At 49.7% G+C, this 17,517-nt stretch overlaps 1 protein-coding gene across 3 annotated transcripts in view; it reads left to right on the forward strand.

Moving 5' to 3' along the window:
• EPHB1 (EPH receptor B1) overlaps positions 1 to 17,517 on the forward strand; it is a gene marked incomplete at both ends in the record, with an annotated part of 68,065 nt that overhangs the window by 31,083 nt on the left and 19,465 nt on the right. For all 3 annotated transcript variants that reach the window (XM_080622637.1, XM_080622638.1, XM_080622639.1), the window contains one exon: positions 16,735 to 16,890. In XM_080622637.1, coding sequence (XP_080478763.1) covers positions 16,735 to 16,890 — 156 coding nt within the window. The remainder of the gene's footprint in view (positions 1 to 16,734; positions 16,891 to 17,517) is intronic.

Here is a 17,517-nt window from a genome sequence, read left to right on the forward strand (position 1 = left end):
CGCTCAACACTAGTGAGGAACCCAAAGCCAGTAAACCTGCCAGCCCCTCCTGAAGGTTCGTTAAAACCAGTCCTAAAAGCCTGAGCCAGAGCTTACGTTAGGACTGCTGGAAAAATTAACTGCATTTGAATAGAAATCTGACCTTGGGTTGGACTCTGTCTTCTCTGTAGCTTGTGTGCACCCTTTGGCCATCAAGTGTCTCCTTGTATCCCTTTAGACCTTGGAGATACTGCAAGGACCTGAGCACACTGCTGTCCTTCTGGTGGGCATGAGGTGGCACATCACAAGGTTTAGCAGTAATAATTTGTTGGTTTTCTATTTGTCTCGGTGCTCTCGAAGGGATTGCATTCCCCTGCCTTTCTTCATCTGCTGGGCTGACCTCGCAGAGATGCTGCCAGAATTGGACCCCAGCTCCCAGGAGCCACGTGCTCCTGACATCTGCTCAAAGCCTTCGTCGGCTTGAGATGAGCCACTTAACAAACCCAGGGGAATTGTCACCAAGGAAAAAAGATGGGAAAAATCCCTTGGTATTTTAAGGCTGACAAAATGGGCTTAATTCTAAAGCGGTGGGGAAAAATTAGGGTTGAATTGTTTAGCCCCCCCTCAGTCCTCTCTCATCCCTCCCACCCCTAGGGATAGAGGCTGTGCCTGTCATGGGGCTATTAGACTGGAGTGGTTTCGTGCTGACAGCAGAACTCGGGGCCGCTGAGGGATTCATTAATACCAGCTTTTATCGGCACTTAGCTGCTCACGAAAGGCACAGGCAGGATGCAATCTTCATCTGGGGGTATTTTGCGTCCCGAAGAGATTATTATTGTGTGTTAGGGTCAAAGTGATGAGGGGTCATTACCAACACATCACTAAGGTGGGGGTGGAGGAAGGTTTTCTATATCAATCTTGCCCGGTTTTCGTTTCCATTCCAGGCTGTTTGGGTTTGGCACAGACCTCCTGGCTGGTGTGGAGTTGTGTTGCTCTCATATGGGTGATGGCATGCCATACCCTAAAACCCACTGGACTGCCTACCGAATCCTCTTTGGCATCTCATGCCCGTGAGAGCTTGTGGGTCAATGTGAAATGGAGGCTGTTACTGAATTCAAAATGAATAATTCATTTGGTGCGATAGCCCACGCTCCGTTCGGGTTGATATTAAATCCATTCATCTTGCTCTGCTTCGTCCCTCAGCCTTGCTTTATGGCTTCCTTGCATGGTCAAGGTGTAATGCATCATTTTGCTGGTGAGGAGGTGGGAGGAAAAGTGGGAGTGGGGATCACTGGGAGGCCAGGCAAATCATTTGAGACCTTGGATGAGCGTGCTGGGTGGAATTTGCTTGTTCTCCTCAAGGAAGATTATTAAACCCTTTCTCTGCTGGTGTTTTACTCTGAAACCTAATGATGGCAAGGTAACCCCGCGCTAGAATGATGGCAGTTGCGAATGTCTTGGCTTTTATCCCTTTTGATTTTGAGGATGGGGCACTGTACTTTTGTCCTCTGGAATCACGCATTCTTTCTCTCTGACCTTCTCAGTACCAGGCAATAATTTGGTTGCACAGAGAAGCTAGCAAAGAAGTCTGGGTCTGAATCAGCTTTGTGCTGAATCTTTTTACTTTATAAAAGATTTATAAACCCAGGGAGAAGGGGTGAGTGTGGTCCTGCTGCTTCCCAAGCTTCTTTTGCCTTTGTGTTTTCCCTCCTGGCAAATTCCTTTCGTGATGTGGTCAGGAGCCTCCAAGCTGCTGCAGCTTGGGATAATGAACCGACCTGCTTGCTTGTAACAGCTGAGCTAGCAGGGGTGGCAAAATAAAAACTAAACCCAAACCACAAGAGCAAAGCTGGGCTGTGATGCCTGTGAGGCAGAAACTGCTCCTTGAGCATCCTTGCTCCCAGGCACCCAGCTTTCCACAAGGCAGCCAGTCCCCTTCCCCATCTGCAGGTCCCCCAGCCCTTTTTCAGCTGCCGTGCGCCAGGCTTTGCCAAGACTTTGCCAAAGCTTTGTGTGTGTGTGTGCGGGTTTATTTTGGTGATCTGCATCCCTTTGGTTTCTTTGTCTCCTTTCTCTGTTTGTCCTTCTCTCCTTCCTTGTGCATGGAGGGCTGGATTTGGGAAAGGAATAGCGGGGGGTTAAATTTCCTACCAGTGGAATGTCAAGGAGCAAGCAGCCCCATGCCAGTCCCCCCATTATCCTCCCCTCCTGCTGAGCAGCCCTGGTGATAATTGTTGATTTCCATTATTTATCCACCACCGAAGGCTGGAAACAACAGCGGAGCATGGGATTTATAAAGTGATTTTGTTTTTAATAATAATTAGGAACATTTTGTAATTATTAGTAGAATAATTTGCTAACACTTAAACCCAGGGAAGCATCAAGTTTTCCAAATCAAATTGTTGCTTGTGCTGAGAACTGGGTCTTTATGTTCTCTCTGGCTGTGCCTTTGCCTGCCTTTTTCACGCATGATGTTCTGGTCCAGTGCCCCTGCACTGTGTTGTGGCACCCAGGAGAGGCTTCATTGGGTGAAGAAGGTGATGCTGGTTTTGTTGCATGGGTGGATAGCAGCAAGGGAAGCTGTGAGCTGCCTTACCGTGTCTTGGGGACACAGAACCCTGCTCCTCTGTGCCTTGGGGTGTATCTCTTCTGGCAGGATGCAGTTTCATGCCTAGCTGCCCTGGTACCTGGATCAGGGTGAGCACTCTAAGCATTGCAGGGGCTGCAGAAAGACCTCACTGCCTGTTGCCTCCTCGCTGCCTATTGCCTCCCCACTACTTTCTCTTCAGCATCTCATTCCAGCTTGCCTGGCCCACAAGTGTTCTCTTTTTGAGCACTTTATCCTCTAAAACAGGAGGGGAAAAACGAAGAGGTAAAAAGGAAGTGCTTGCCCTGACTGTCTCTCCTTTTGCCTCCCTTGGATTTGGTTTAGCGGAGCCACAGCTTCCCCGCTTGCTTTAGGAAGTGCAATCCTCTCCCCATCCCTGGTTTGATGGCTGTGGGTGTTGCATCGGCTGGTGGCAAGGTGGAGGGGTGCTCTGATGTCCTTGGGGTGCAATGGTGCAATGGCATCTGGCCCTGTCCTATGGCAGGGTATGTGATGGGGCCAGCAGCATCCTAGGGTGGGATGGGTACATTGAGGGCTGGGATCCCCATGGAGAACCCCACCTGCAATCTTAATTGGGCTTAAAACCTGTTTTAAGTTTCTTCAAGCTCTTTCCTGGAGACCAGGACAAGGTCAAACAGTTTGTTTCCAAACCTTTCTGTCTCAGTCTGTACCTATGGACGCATGGTTGCTGCACTGGCAGGATGTGTGCCCGACAGCTCGGATGGAAGAGAGACTCTGTGGCTGCAATTGATGCTCATGATGCTTTAGGTGGCTTTGTGGGGAAGACGTTTCTCTGTGTGTTTGAAAGTGTGATTTCAAGCTTTTCTCCTGTTCAACACCCAAAGAAGGGGTGGCTGGGCAGTGTGCTGGCACACTGGGGCTGCACCTCTGCTCTCCCAGGGCTTGGGTGCCTGGTAGACATTAACCATCAGAAAACCTGATTTTAGACTGAAGTGAGAGCATCCATGCAGCCTTACACACCTAACGGCAGCAGAGAGTGTTTTATTCTGTGTTTCGCTGAGCCACAAACCTCTGACTACTGAGAAAGTGGCAGATCTCCCAGCTCTTCCCGGGGATGCCAGAGGGAGGGATGGAGGGACGCTCCCCTTTGTTGGAGGGGCTTTGCCTTTGCCTGGCAGCCATCTCCCTGCTTCCACCACTGGGTGGAACAGGCAGCCCAGTTTTACCACGTCCACGCTGCAGAGGGGAAGCGTTTGAATCACCGCGCCTCCAAAAAGAAAGAAAGAAAGAAAAGGAAAAAAAAAAAAAGTGTGATTTTTCTTAAATTATGCCTTAATGAAGACATCCATTAACCTCTGTGATAATTTTGCAAGGAAAATGTCCAGAAAGCCTTGCTAAATATTTTTTCTAACGAGTGTGATGGGTTTTAATGGAAGTCTTAATTAGACATTATTAGCCAAAATGTTCCTTTGGTGGATTCGGGCCCTTTCCTTTACCACAACACAGCGATGAGGAAGGACCGTGTCCCCTGGATGCTGCTGTCAAGGATGCTTGGGCACTGCAGCTGCTGCTCTCTGGCTTTGTCCCCAAATCCTGAGCAGGGTCTGGGTGATCTCCGCAGTCCAGACCCCTCCAAACGGGAAGGGAAGGAGAAACCTGGATAATGCCCAGGAGAAGGTGTGAGTGGAGGTCAGGCAAGCATCACTAGCCTGGGCTGCCCTGGCCACACCGTCACTGCACGTGGCCTCAAAGGGAATAGGGAATGGCCTCCTAGCTGTATGGGGGGGTATGTGTGTGTATTTATTTTGATGCAGTATTTTGCTTCTCAGATTGTACCATGGGCCATTTATGTGTTTTCCGGCCTTAAAAGGGGAACTTTTAAGTGTTATGCCAGTCTTAAGAAGAAAAATCACCCCTTGATTTCCGCCCCTCTAAGGGCGCTTTTCATGAGCCTGTTTACAAATGGGAGCATAAATCTGCTTCCAAACCCTTGGCTTGTTAATGGTCCATCTAAAAAGCTTTCTGTGGCAGCTGAAGTGTGCTTCCTTGGGGATATCGGGGTGCAAAGCTCTGTGTGTGCTGCAGGAACTGCTATGGGCACGGGTCTATGCATCCCTGCAATGGTGCGGCTGCAAAACCCGCTTGGTTTTCCTGTCCTCCTCTGCTATCGCTAGCCCAGGAGACCCGGCTCTCACCCTGCCCTCATCATGCTGAAGGCCCTTCCCTCTCCGGCTGGCGTTAGGATTGTTCTCCCGGACAATGGAAGAGCTGTGAGGAAGTGCAGGATCCAGCCCATGTCCGGCCCCCGCATTGTTTCCACCCTTGTTTGCAAGCAGTCAGCACCTGGCAAGCTCAGTGACTCAGCCCGGGGTGGTTTAGAGCCATTCTGTAACTTTTTCCTTTTTTTTTTTTTGTTTTTTTTTAAGTCATGAGAGTGCTCTTTCGGGAACAGCTCCGGCTGGAGCAGCTCTGCTCTGGAGACAGGCTGAGAGAGCTGGGCTTGTGCAGCCTGGGGAACAGAAGGCTCTGGGGAGACCTTAGTGCAGCTTCCAGTGCCTAAAGAGGCTACAATAAACCTGGAGAGGGGCTTTTTATAAGGGCCTGTAGGGACAGGACAAGGGGGAATGGCTCTAACCTGACAGAGGGGAAATTGCGATGAGACATTAGGAAGAAGTTCTTCCCTGTGAGGGTGCTGAGGCACTGGCACAGGTTGCCCAGAGAAGCTGTGGCTGCCCCATCCCTGGCAGTGGTCAAGGCCAGGTTGGACGGGGCTTGGAGCACCCTGCTCTAGTGGAAGGTGTCCCTGCCCGTGACAGGGGTTGGAACTGGATGAGCTTTAAGGTCCCTTCCAACCCAAACCATGATTTTGCTGCAGTTTGTTTGCCAAGGGATGGGCATCTCACCCGTGTTTGGGGCTCTGCTGCACTGTACAGCCCGTGACAAGCTCTTCAGGAGTCAATACCTCTCCCAGCAGGCTAGTAATGATAATTAAAAAGGGAAAATAAAGGAGTGTTTTTACCCTTGCTATCTAGCAATAATAATAAACTGGGAATTTTTTTACCCCAAGCCATGAGATAACTCGTTGGCAGTCCCCTGTGCAGGATGTTGTTTGAGAGCTAGGCTGTGCCCTTGGGGTGTAGTTGAGCGTTGCAGGTCTCCTGCAACCTCTGCTTTGGGAAACAGGGCTTCTCATATGATGCTTTACTAAGTGAAAGACCCATTGTGTAAATGCAAGCCATGGAAAAGCCATGGATGTGGTGGAGCATGTCACACTGATGCACCTTGCACTGCTTTCCCTGGGCTATCAGAGGGGTTTTTGCTTTGGTTGGACTTGCCAGCCAGGGCCTGGGGCACTGTGGGTGTGTGCAGAGGAAGAATGGAGCCCACCAGGGTGAGGGCTAAAAGAAATCAGCACAGATTACTGAGGTTTTGATTTCCCACCCTCTCCAAACCCCCCGCATGTGCTACCCGAGTTGTTCTGCACCCAGCCGGTGACAAATGGAGCGGTGCCTTGGGTGTTAGCTCCGAGTGTGTTAAAAGTGGTCGTTTGTCACACCTGGTGTCTTGTATCTCAGAGGATGCGTGGAAAGCAGGAGCGTGGTGATTAAATCAAAGCATCACTGGTGCACTTAAGCAAGGCTTTTGGAGGAGGGCTGGGGAGCCAAGGGAAAATCCATCCATCTTCAGCCAGCGCAGCAGACTTGCAGCCAAGAAATGATAACGATCCATGCCTTGTCTGTTGGAGCATCAAACCAGATGAAGTAGTCAGCTGTGGGAGCCTCAAATTAAGATGTGCAAACCTGGACGAGAAGGGAATTGATGTTCCCCCACACTGCGCTCCCAGGGGAGCCTCACCCAGTGAGCAGCAACCAAAGAAATGCAATTAATGGCATGGTGTGGAACTGCCTTGCTTAGTTTTTATGTTAAACTCAGGACTTACCTGCTTGTATGGTATTTCTTGTATGAAAATGGCTGTTAGGAAGGAGAGAGCTGAGAGTAGGAGCTGGCTACCTCGGTGTAGCGACCAGCTATTGTAATGATGCTATTGGCGTGGCTGCATCCTGCTCGGTAATTGCTGACCTCCCAGCGGCAGCATCCCTGTGAGGCTAATGCCATCTCTTCTCATCTCATCTATTGACTTCCTGAGGCCTCTCCAGGATGATGCTCTGGTCAGTGTGGCAGAGCTTTGCCATCTCCTTGCGTTTTTGGGTGAGCATGGGGCTGTGTGTCACCCCAGAGGTGACCTCAGGTCTGGTTTCTGGGCTTTGCTGTCTAAAACTGGCCCATAAAAGCAGAGGCTTCCTGGGGAATTGATACACAAGGAGAATTGAAGTGAATAGGAATTGAATTTCTACCCTAGCTCAACTGGCTATCCTCTTGCTGGTTCAGCAGCCAAGAGGGTAAATTGCCTTTGAGTTGAGATTGATATCGACTTATTTTGATCTGATTTTCTTATTTTTATTTTTTACTATATGTTACTGAGGCACTTAAAACCAATTGCTCAATAAACCTACCCTGGACATAGCTTTGGAATGGGTTGATGCATGCCAGCATGGCACACAGGGAGCTGGTTGCTCTCTTTGGGAGCAGGGATTGCTTGATGCTTGTGGGTTTTGCTCTGTACAGAATATACATAAGTTATGCTCATATATAGAAATAATAGTAAATTGCACTCAGCTGTGGGAAATATGGCAGCTTGATGCTGAAAATGCCACCCCAGGGGTGGAAAGCTTATCCCTTTGTGGATTAATGGAGGCAGTTACCCAAGGACCGGGGCTATGTGCGGGCAAGTAGATGTGAAGGCAGGAGCAGAGGGTGCCTTTAGTCCCCTGATCGGTACTACATTTCCCTTCCTCTCTCTGTGGCTGTTTAGGAAGGTGCCTTTCCTCTGAGGAACAGTAATTATGGCTTGCTTGGTTATAAATATTCGTAGAGGAGCTCTCTTAATTACTTTTCTAATTAATTCCATGCATGGGGCTCTTGGGGGGGAATGAGGGATCTCAGGGAGCAGTTGCGCCTTGGCTGGGACATCTTCCCATGCTGAATCCATCCTCCCATGCCAAAACCATCCCTAAGCATGGTCCTCAACCAGTCAGTCAAACTGCAGCCCCAGAGGCTCATCTTCACCAGGATGGCAAGATCCTGCTCCATGATGGGGCATCCCATCACCCCAGTGCAACCCAAGGCTCTACATCCTCCAGTGTCATGGTGTGGACACATGGAAGCCTTGTGTCCGCGTGTCCCTGCCTGTGCCAGCAGTGCAAGCCTGTCCCTGCAGCTGGAGCTATCCCCCGTCCTGGGGTGACCCGTCTTCATGGTGTCAGCACTAACAAGGAGCCACTTCAGATGTAATTAATAAGCACTTGATGCTCTCTAGATTGAGGGGATACTGCGTGGTGTGAGCTGGCAAAGGAGGGAAAGGTACTTAATTAGTTTCGATTAAGAGTGGTAGATGTTTGCATCCCAGCCAGAAGAGGTTTGTGCTCCAGGGAGCCCAGGGGTGATGCTGCTCCAGTTTCCCATTTGGGAAAGGTGCTGGAGTTACATGTGACATTGGTGGTTCCTGAAATCCCCAGGGAGTTTCTGCTGGTTGCAAAGCAAAGATGGATTGTTTTTAGGGGGCGTCTAACTACAGCCCCTGCTAGCACCTCTGTACCTGAGGAAAGAGCTAGTCTCTGAGATCCACCAGGCATTTTTGTGGCAGCTCACTTTCCTGCTCATTAGGTGGCTCAATTGCTCACGTAGGTGTTGAGTGGTGAACGGAATGTGCTGCGTTAAGTGGTACATCAAAGTATCAGCTCTTCTGTATGGCTTCCAGTCTGTATCTATGGACTCCTGGAGTCTCACATTGCTGCAGTTCATGAGGGAAATAGTCTCATGCCATGAATTCTGTACTGAGACCAGTGCCTGGGTAGGAGTAAAGCATCTTCTGGGGCTTGTGTTTTTGGAATGTGAATCCTGTCCTGAATCTTGATCCCCCCACTTGTTTGCTCCAAGTTCATCACGAGGTTCATTGCAAGTGACATTGCAGCGCTGGGGATGCATTTGCTCACCAGCACATGCCTTGGTGGTACCCTCTCATGCTTGGCACGGTCGACCAGAACTGGTGCAATCTGATGGCCATCAGCATCACCAATGTGCCACAATGAACATCTCTTGCCTTCGTAGCACCAGCCATCTTTAGCTCAGCCGTAGTTTTATCATCCTCGTTAAAAGCATGAGTGCCCCAGGTTGTGAGGGTTTTCCCATGTGGCTTCTTCCCCACCCCTTAACTCTGGTTTTAACATCCAGCAGAGATGTAAATATTCGTCTATCGCTGGTAGGTGTGGGAAGTGCGGGAGAAGGGGGTTGGACACTGCTGTCTATTTCCATGGAAAATCAATCTCCCTTTTCCTTACATCTTATCCCCAGCGAGAGCTAGGTCGTGGCATTTCATTTGCAGCTACTATTCAGGTAGCTGCTGGTCCATCAGCCCATGAGGGTTTGGGGCAGCGATGACAAAACCAGCCCTGTCCTGCTTGCAGGGCTGACAGCCCATGGCAGGCTCCAGGTGCTAAATATGTTTTTAAAGAAGAGTAGAAGGTTAAATCACCCCAAGTCATGGCTGAGAACTACATCCCCCCTTCATTGGTGGACTCAGAATACTAAGCTTGGCAGCATTAAGATTGTGATGAGCAGCCGGTGCCCATCACCGCTGTGGCCATGCGACTGGTGGTTGCTCCACTGTAGACCTTCCTGCCTGTGCAGGGACTGTAGTGACAGGACGAGGGGTAACGGGTTCAAACTTAAACAGGGGAAGTTTAGATTGGATCTAAGGAAGAAATTCTTTACTGTGAGGGTGGTGAGGCACTGGAATGGGTTGCCCAGGGAGGTTGTGTATGCCCCATCCTTGGCGGTGTTCAAGGCCAGGTTGGATGAGGCCTTGGGTGGTATGGTTTAGTGTGAGGTGTCCCTGCCCATGGCAGGGGGGTTGGAACTAGATGATCTTAAGGTCCTTTCCAACCCTAACTATTCTATGATTCTATGAATTGTGTGGTGTTCGATCAAATTATTTAGTGTTTGACCACTGAATGTGGGTGCTCAGAGAGGCAGTGCTAGCCTTATCCTTCCCTGCAGTGCCTCTCTGTTCACTGTTTTCAAGAGCAAGGCGAGTATCCCTGCTCCCCTCAATAGTAGTGCTTTAATTCCCAGGGGCGAAGAGCTGAAATGCTGGGGAGAAATAGAAGTGGGCTTGAGGGTTTTCATGAGCTGTGCCAGGTGCCCTCCAGCCACATTTCACGCCTGGTTTCCCATGCAAAATTGCTGGAGCAGAAGATCTGGTGGTGTTACTTCAGTGTCAGGTTTATGTAAAAAAGGGGAAGTGGTGGGGAAGTTGTGGTGTGAGAGCGGGCAGCCTGAGCCTGGCATGAAGTGGAAACTAAAGTGGAGCAAAACCCAGGTGGGAGAAAAGTGATCTGCAAAAGTGACCTTGAGAAGTGGGGTTTTTTCACCCCCTGTTGTCTGTTTTGGAGAGCAAAGCAAGTTTCCCTGCTCTGTGGTGAGCTGGCAGCCCTGCAGTGCTGTCTGCCCAGGGCACGCGTGCTCTCACCTTTCTCATCCAACAAATGGGTCTGGGACAGATTTCATCTTTAGACCTTCAGAATCCCTCTAACCATGAAAAGCAGAGGAAGTCAAGCCCGAAGTGGTGACTAAATAGACAAGCATGGACCTGTTGGACTGATGGGTGCTGCAGGCACGTGGGAGCCAAACTTGGCTGCTTCCATGCCGTACTCTAGGCTTAAACTCATTGTTTAGGACCATGGCACTACCTAAACAGCTCTTCTGCATCCAGAGATCCTTAATCTTCCCAAGCCTGCTTTCCTGGAGGAAAAACACTTCCGGATGAGGATCAGCTGAGTTTTGCTTGCAGCCAAGCACACATGGCTCAGTCTGCAGGCACCTTGTTCTGCCCTGGAGGAGCAAATCCTTGTTTGATGAGGGATGGGATTTTCAGAAAAGGCAAATGCAGACGCACCCACACTCTATTACCTCTGATTGGCTTCGCACAGCTACCTGCAAGTGCCATTGAAATCCTGCCCTGCTTTGATTGATTCCTTATTTGTGAGAAGAGCAGCAGCAAAAAAAAACCCTGAGCAGGAAAAAACCACACTGAATTTTACTTTTCTTCCATGAATAAACCACGGCAGGCCAGGCTCAGAAGCTGCTGACTTCAATTTACATGTGTCCCAAGGAGGATCTAAATCCATTTCTCCGAGGTAAGGGGCTGGTTTGATTAACCATCTGTGCCATGAAGAGCCAGGGCCTCTTTCCTCCACACACTGGGGAGAGATGCAGCCTGTTGCCCAGAGGATTCAAACCCAGATGCTGGAAGCTCATGTTTATCTCATGAGTTTTTGCCTATACAGTGTTGAAGTACAGAAAGGCAATGCTACGAGGCACGCACTGTTTGTAATTAGCTTGAGTGAGCGCTTGGCCTTGGGGCAGGAGCAGCTCTAAGTGATTTGGAATGATGAGAATTTGTGTGTTTGGCTGCAAAAACGGTGAAGTTTGCACCAAAATGAGGTTTTTATCTCTCCCTGAGATGTAGCTCGGTTGAGGTGTTCTGGTCCCAGGGTGCTGTGGTTTCTGGCATTACTTGAGGACTTGTGCTGAGCTTCCTCCCTGGAGGAGCACACGTCTGTCTGAGAGGTTGGGGATGCTCCAGCCTCCCTGTTTCTCCATCTGGGTCATGCTACTTGCCCTGCCCCAGCAACTGGACGTAGGAAAGGAAATTTGGTGGCTGACGGGTGTTTCAAGGCCGGGTCTGACCTCCGTCTCCCTTCTTAGTATGGTCAGGAAGGCAGGATGCGTGTGGTGGGTACCCTCCCAGCCCTCCTTCCTGGAGCATAGCAATGCTCCTAATCTAGAAGCCTCTTCAGTTTAGTTTGCAGATGCCTCATAGCGGTTGGCATGGCAGTGTGGACACTGGTGTTACTGGCTGCCTGCTGAGCTTGGTGTGGCCATGCCAGGGGTGAGTTGCTCAGGAGAAGCACTTGACTTGGTAGAAAAGGGAATTGGATCATTTAAAAAGTAGCAAGGAAGCGGGGGGAGGAATCCTAAACAGCCCCAACCTCCCTTCCAACAGAGATGCAGGAGGGAAGGGATGATGGGAGAGCATCAAGTAGTTAAACCTCTGGCAACAAGTGCCTGCTCCCTGCTTGGATGTCTGTGGAGAGGACAAAAAGGGGATGTGGTATCACCAGTCTCCTGGTGCTGCCTGCCCCTGTAATCACGACATCCTTTAAATGTTGTCGTTCTGTGGCATGCAATCTCAGTTGGGTGTTTATCTGCTTGGATGGTGTCTTTCAGCTGAAAGCATCTAGGAGGGCTTCCTAGCGTGTGTACAGGCTGCAATGGAGGCAGTGGGGCAGGGAGGAGAGCTGCCTTGCTGCTAGAATTCCTATCATTTGGGCTAGTTAGTTTGAAGGCTGAAAAACTGATGGGCTTTCCCCTCGCATTCTTTTCTTAGTGTGCTTAAAATAAATGCATTTGGTGTGGGCAAAATGTACAAGGGGTTTCTAGTAAATCATTTCTCTTTCTTTATTTTTGGTTTCATTGAAAACTCATGAGCCTCTTGCAGAAAGTGTTTGGTTTAGGGGCAAGTTTTTTTTCCTTAATGAAACTGCCATTTGCAGAAGGGGGGGAAATGGCCTTGAATCCTTTTCCAGGGGGCTGTAAGTGCAATGAGCTGCAGTTCCTCTTTTGCTCATGGCTTGTGGTGTCCTCAAAAGCAGCAGGGCACCTTCCCTGCTACCCATGTCCTGGGGGTGCTGGTAGGTGCCATCCACATGTCTTTTTGGAGCAAGGCTGGACCGTCCAGGCTCTTTATTGCCTTTGCATGCGGCAGTGCTGTCTGCACCTCCAGCTTGCTTGAGGGCATCACATTCTGCAGCACTGCTACTTCTAACCCATCTCTTCCTCTCCTGCTGTGCCAGTGTTGTGGTTTAAGCTCAGCTGGTAACTCAGAACCATGCAGTCGTTTGCTCATCTCATCTCCTTTCTTCCCCCCATCCAGGCAGGATGGAGAGGAGAATTGAAAGAATCCCACGGGTTGAGATAAGAACAGTCCAGTAACTAAAGTGTAATATAAATCTACTACTAATAATAACAGAAATAATAAGGGGAGAGAATATAAAACTAAAAAGGGAAAGGAAAAGAAAACAAGAAACACAAGTGATGCACAATACAATTGCTCACCACCTGCTGACTTATACTCAGCCTGACCCGAGCAGCAATCTGGGCCTTCCAGGTAACTCCACCCAGTTAATATACGGGGCAAGACGTGCTGTTGTATGGAATACCCCTTTGGCTAGTTCAAGTCAGGTGTCCTGTCTCTGCTTCCTCTCTGCTTCTTGTGCCCCTCCTCACTGGGCAGAGCATTAAAGACTGAAAAGTCCTTGATCGGGGTAAGCATTACTGAGCAATAACTAACACATCAGTGTGTTATCAACTTTGTTCTCAGGCTAAAGCCAGAACACAGCACTGCACCAGCTACTAGGAAGGAGGAAAAAATAACCAGAACAGCCAGCGGAACCACAGATGTGCTTAAACACAATCAGTTTACCCTGCAAAGGCATTGGACCCAAAAGGGAACCCAAAACAAGCATGAATTTGGGAATACCTGGCAAATGTGGTTAGCTTTGCCCCAGCAGAGACATCAGAGGCATGGGGACAATGAGGCGGCTCAGGCTCAGTTTGCTGTGGGTGAAGGAGCCGCGGTGGGGTACCAGTGAGGGGAGGAGATGGGCTCACTGAATGGCCAACTAAAATCTGTAATTCTTTTCAGAAGCTCCTATTTTAAAACCTAATAAGGAAATCTGCCACTCCACATCCCCAGGGAGCTTTAGAGCAAGTTAATATACAGGAGATGTCTCCTTTCTTTCTTTTCTTTCTTTCTTGCTTCTTTTTTTTTTCCAGACTAAGCTTCCCTGGGAGAGTAATTAAAAAGTGCAAGTTCCAGGTGCTAACCGAGAGGATTTAGTTTGAAGAATGAAATGCTTGGATGCCCCTGCACTTGTGCCCCTTCTGCAGAGCATCTGGTCTGTTAACGGGTGGCTTGCCTTGGGTAGGAGCAGGGGTGGAGAATCAGAGTGATCCCATTTACCTCCGGCTCTTTCTAGGTCCCCAGGCACCCAAAATATAAGGGTGCAGGATACAGGCTGTTAAGACAGGAGGGTTACCAGCAGCAGTTACAAAGCCTTGCCGTGCTGCTGTGTGCCACTACTGCTGAGTTTTGTGCCTCATCGTTTCCAAACACACCCGTAGTGCTTAAACGCAAGGAAATGGATAGTTAAGCACATCATTAATCTTATCCAGCCCACATAATCAACAATCAATTAATTCTTCTCTGGATGGAGAGATGCAGATTGCGCCGCAGCCTGGGCACTGGCAGAAGGAGCACGTTTCTGTAGGGAAAGGCAAGGCAAAGCCTCATCCCATGCTTGTCCAAGGTGTTAAAGTGGATCCAGACCTTGCCAGCTCTGGGAACCTTTCTTGCAGCAGCCCTTAAATCAAGGTAAACATTGTGCTTGCCGATAATGGGGTGATTTATTGCTCCCTCCTGGTCTTGAGCCCTCTATTTGAGCCTTACGCTCAGACCGCGCATTTACCATCTGAAGGGTTATGGATCTCATGCTGCACAGGTCTGTAAATCCCATTATGGCATTGTGGGGGCTTGAGAGTCCCAGCTTCATCTTCAGTGTGAGGTCATGGTTTAACTCCCCCAGAAAGAGGGGAGACACAGGCAATAGTGAGAGCAGAGGGCTGCAACTTGCAGCCGCTTGGGAGGAGGGAGAAGGCATCCACCTCCCCTGACACTGCGGGAGGCTTTAGGCAAGCACAGTGTAATTATAGGAGAGGAAAAGTTAATTGTTATCATTACCAATGAAGAGCCACGTGCTTGCAGATTACAGGAATTTATGAATAAGCAAAGTGATGGAAGAAACCTGAGGATGCTGGGTTGCAGAGTGTACTTTGTTTGGGTATTGTGACAGAGCATCACTTCCATTAGTTGTAATTAAAAATTGACAAACCCCTTCAACCGATCCACCAACACATGCCCCTGTGCTTAAAACTATGGTGTGTTTGTAGCACTGCAATCCTTTCATCTCCCTCCCTCCCTTTTCTGTCTCCTCCCATCAAAATACAGGTGGCCTTTCCCTGGTACCACTGCACTCTCCTCCCTGCTCTTCCAAAGAGCCCAGCATGTTTCAGGCATGTTTCTGAACACGTCCTTCAGCTTTAGAGCCCATTGCACATCTCATGGATGCTAACGCTTGCTGTCAGGAGCGTAGTGCTGCAGGGATATCATGAGGAGGTGCTGGTGGGAAGGGAGAAGTGGAGAAATGGAGACGACCTTGAAGTCTTGTGTCCACACATGGTTTCGTCTCCTGCTTTGTGTGTCTGGTGTAGCTCTGTGCTTCCTCATGCTGTTATGAGGCATAGGGCTGTGTGTGAGGCTCAGGGAGGGGTCTGCATCCCTCTGCCTTCTGGTCGAGTATCCTGCAGTTCTCCCTCAAGGCCTTATGTGCCCTCGCAGTGTCCTGCAATGTGTGGTGACCCTGTGTGCCTAGTTGTCTGTCTCTGTGAGATGGTGGTTTATGGCCCTAAGCTTCTGTAAGATGCCATATGTGTAGGATAGCTGTGGCAGGATGCAGAGGACTTTGCAGTGGTAGGGAGGAGGAAGGGCAGCATGAGACAGTGGCTGGTCCCTCTGACTGGTCCTCGCTGGTCCTCTCTCAGCTGTTAGTGCCATTGGAAAGAGACTGTTTGTTGCAGCCAGTTGTGTGCCTTAGGCAGGGGAATAAATCCCCTGAATAATAAAATTGTAAAATATTGTTTTGATTTATCCTTTTTTATCGTCTTTTAATATCTGGAAAGACTGTGTGAGCAAGAGGCCTTCATGAGTTTTGAATGACAGGTTAAAGGGCTCCAATAAAGATTAGATGGTCCACTATCTCCCAGGGAAATTGCATCAAAGTGGTTACTCCTGCTCGCTCCTATTAATTTCCTCTTCACGGCTGCTAGGAGATGCCTCATATCCTGATGCAGCAGACAGGGGCTAAGAGGCACTTTCCATTATCTCAATCATCGCCGTGTTTATGAGACGCTTAGGGTGTTTCTTTGCAGAGCCATGCCTTGGTGCTGGGAGCATTACAGGGGCAAAGCCAGGAGCCAAACGGAGGTGGGACCACTCTGTGTGTGAGGCCAGGCACAGTCTCTCCACAGATGGGTGGTGGATCTGGTTTGGAGATCTGGTTCCTCAAGCACATGTGCCGAAATACAGACAATGCCTTCTGCAGCCATCTGTTTCATAGGGGCCACCTGGGGGTTTTATTAGATGCCCAGGATGGATGAGCACCCATTCATCAGCACCTAGCTTGTGAGGACCAGTGGAGTGGGCAGGGATTGGGGACCCCATCTTTGTCGCTCCACCTTCACCCTCTAACCGCAAAGCAGCAAGGCAGTTGATGATGAAATCTCTCTGTATCACTGACTAAAGCCTCACTGTAAAACTGGAACGTCTTCTTGTTTATGGATTAGTTTCCATTTCCTGCTTGAATTAACTTGGAGGCCAAAGGCCAGGAGGATTATTATCCCCAGCCCTGGGCTGCAGGGCTTTAATGGGAATGGATCTGTAAGACACTGGCATGGGCTTCCCATCAGCTTCTTAATTAAATATTCGAATTTTGCATGGCAAAAGAGATGTGAGACCTGAGCCATACCCATGTGATGGTGGAAAAGGACATTTCAGATCAGCAGAAGGGGAATACTGTCCTACTTCTTCATGTTTGTGTCCCCATGGTTGCCGCTGGGCCAGGTGGTCCTTCCATCCCCATGCCTGGGTGCAAGTGGTGGGGAGTGAAGCAGCTTCTGCAGCCTCCTTGCTCTGCCTGGCTAATTACTGTATCTTTATTGTGTGATTTCAGTGTTTTCCTGGTGGCCACAGGAACAACTCATGGCCAGTGTGGAAAGTTCTGGCCATCCAGGCTTCAATAGGAAGGTGCTACCCCGTTTAGCTCTGATACAAGCGTGAAGCTTTTCTGTATCTGTCTTTCTTTCTGCCCTGTTTCAAGGACAGGACCTGCTCTCACCTCCGCTCTGGGATGATTCAGCACCCAACTGCTTTCCTCTCCTTTCTCTTGCAGCCTGTCCAGCAGGGACCTTCAAGGCCAGCCAGGGTGCAGGGATCTGTGTGCCGTGCCCCTCCAACAGCCGCTCCACCGCCGAAGCCTCGCCGGTCTGCACATGCCGCAATGGCTACTACCGGGCGGACTTTGACCCACCGGCAGCTGCCTGCACCAGTGAGTAATAGATCAGGGTTGGTGGGGGGGGGCTGCAGGGTCTTGCACTCCTCTGCTGCTAGGGATAACATCTCAACCCAGGAGCTTTTTCGTCTTCTTTTCTCGCCCTGTCCTGCTGTGGGGGGGAGCAAGACTGTGGCTGGGTGGGCATTTGGTTGCCACCCATGGTCAATCCACTGTGAAGGTTTAGATTTGCAGAGAGCTGGGGTACCCATAGTGAGCACCCATCCCTTTCCACACTGCACACACCGCCTCCATGTGCTATAGAAATTGTTGTACCACCCTTTGCTGTGCTTGCCTAGGACACTGCTGTGGCGCACACCAAACAATGAGTGATGGGACAGCCCTGCAACCTGCCTCTCTGGCAGCCATGTGGATTTATACTTCACCCTGGGAATGGTGGCAATGGCATGGAGATAGTCCAAAGGATAAATTAAAATGTGAAGTCACCTGCTGTTGCTGTCTTGTTCATAGCATTGCAGGTGGAGTATTTCTATTTTTATAGGGGAAAAGGTGTGTTAAGCATTGGTATTCAGCACGGCGTTGCATGCAATGCATTGCTGCTTGGGTGTCTGCCCAAACTGCCTGTGATGGCAGCAGCCTTCTCAAGCCTGTCTTTTGGTGAGA

This window comes from Psittacula echo (assembly GCF_963264785.1).
Source record: "Psittacula echo genome assembly, chromosome: 7".
In the NCBI taxonomy this organism is placed as follows: Eukaryota; Metazoa; Chordata; class Aves; order Psittaciformes; family Psittacidae; genus Psittacula; species Psittacula echo.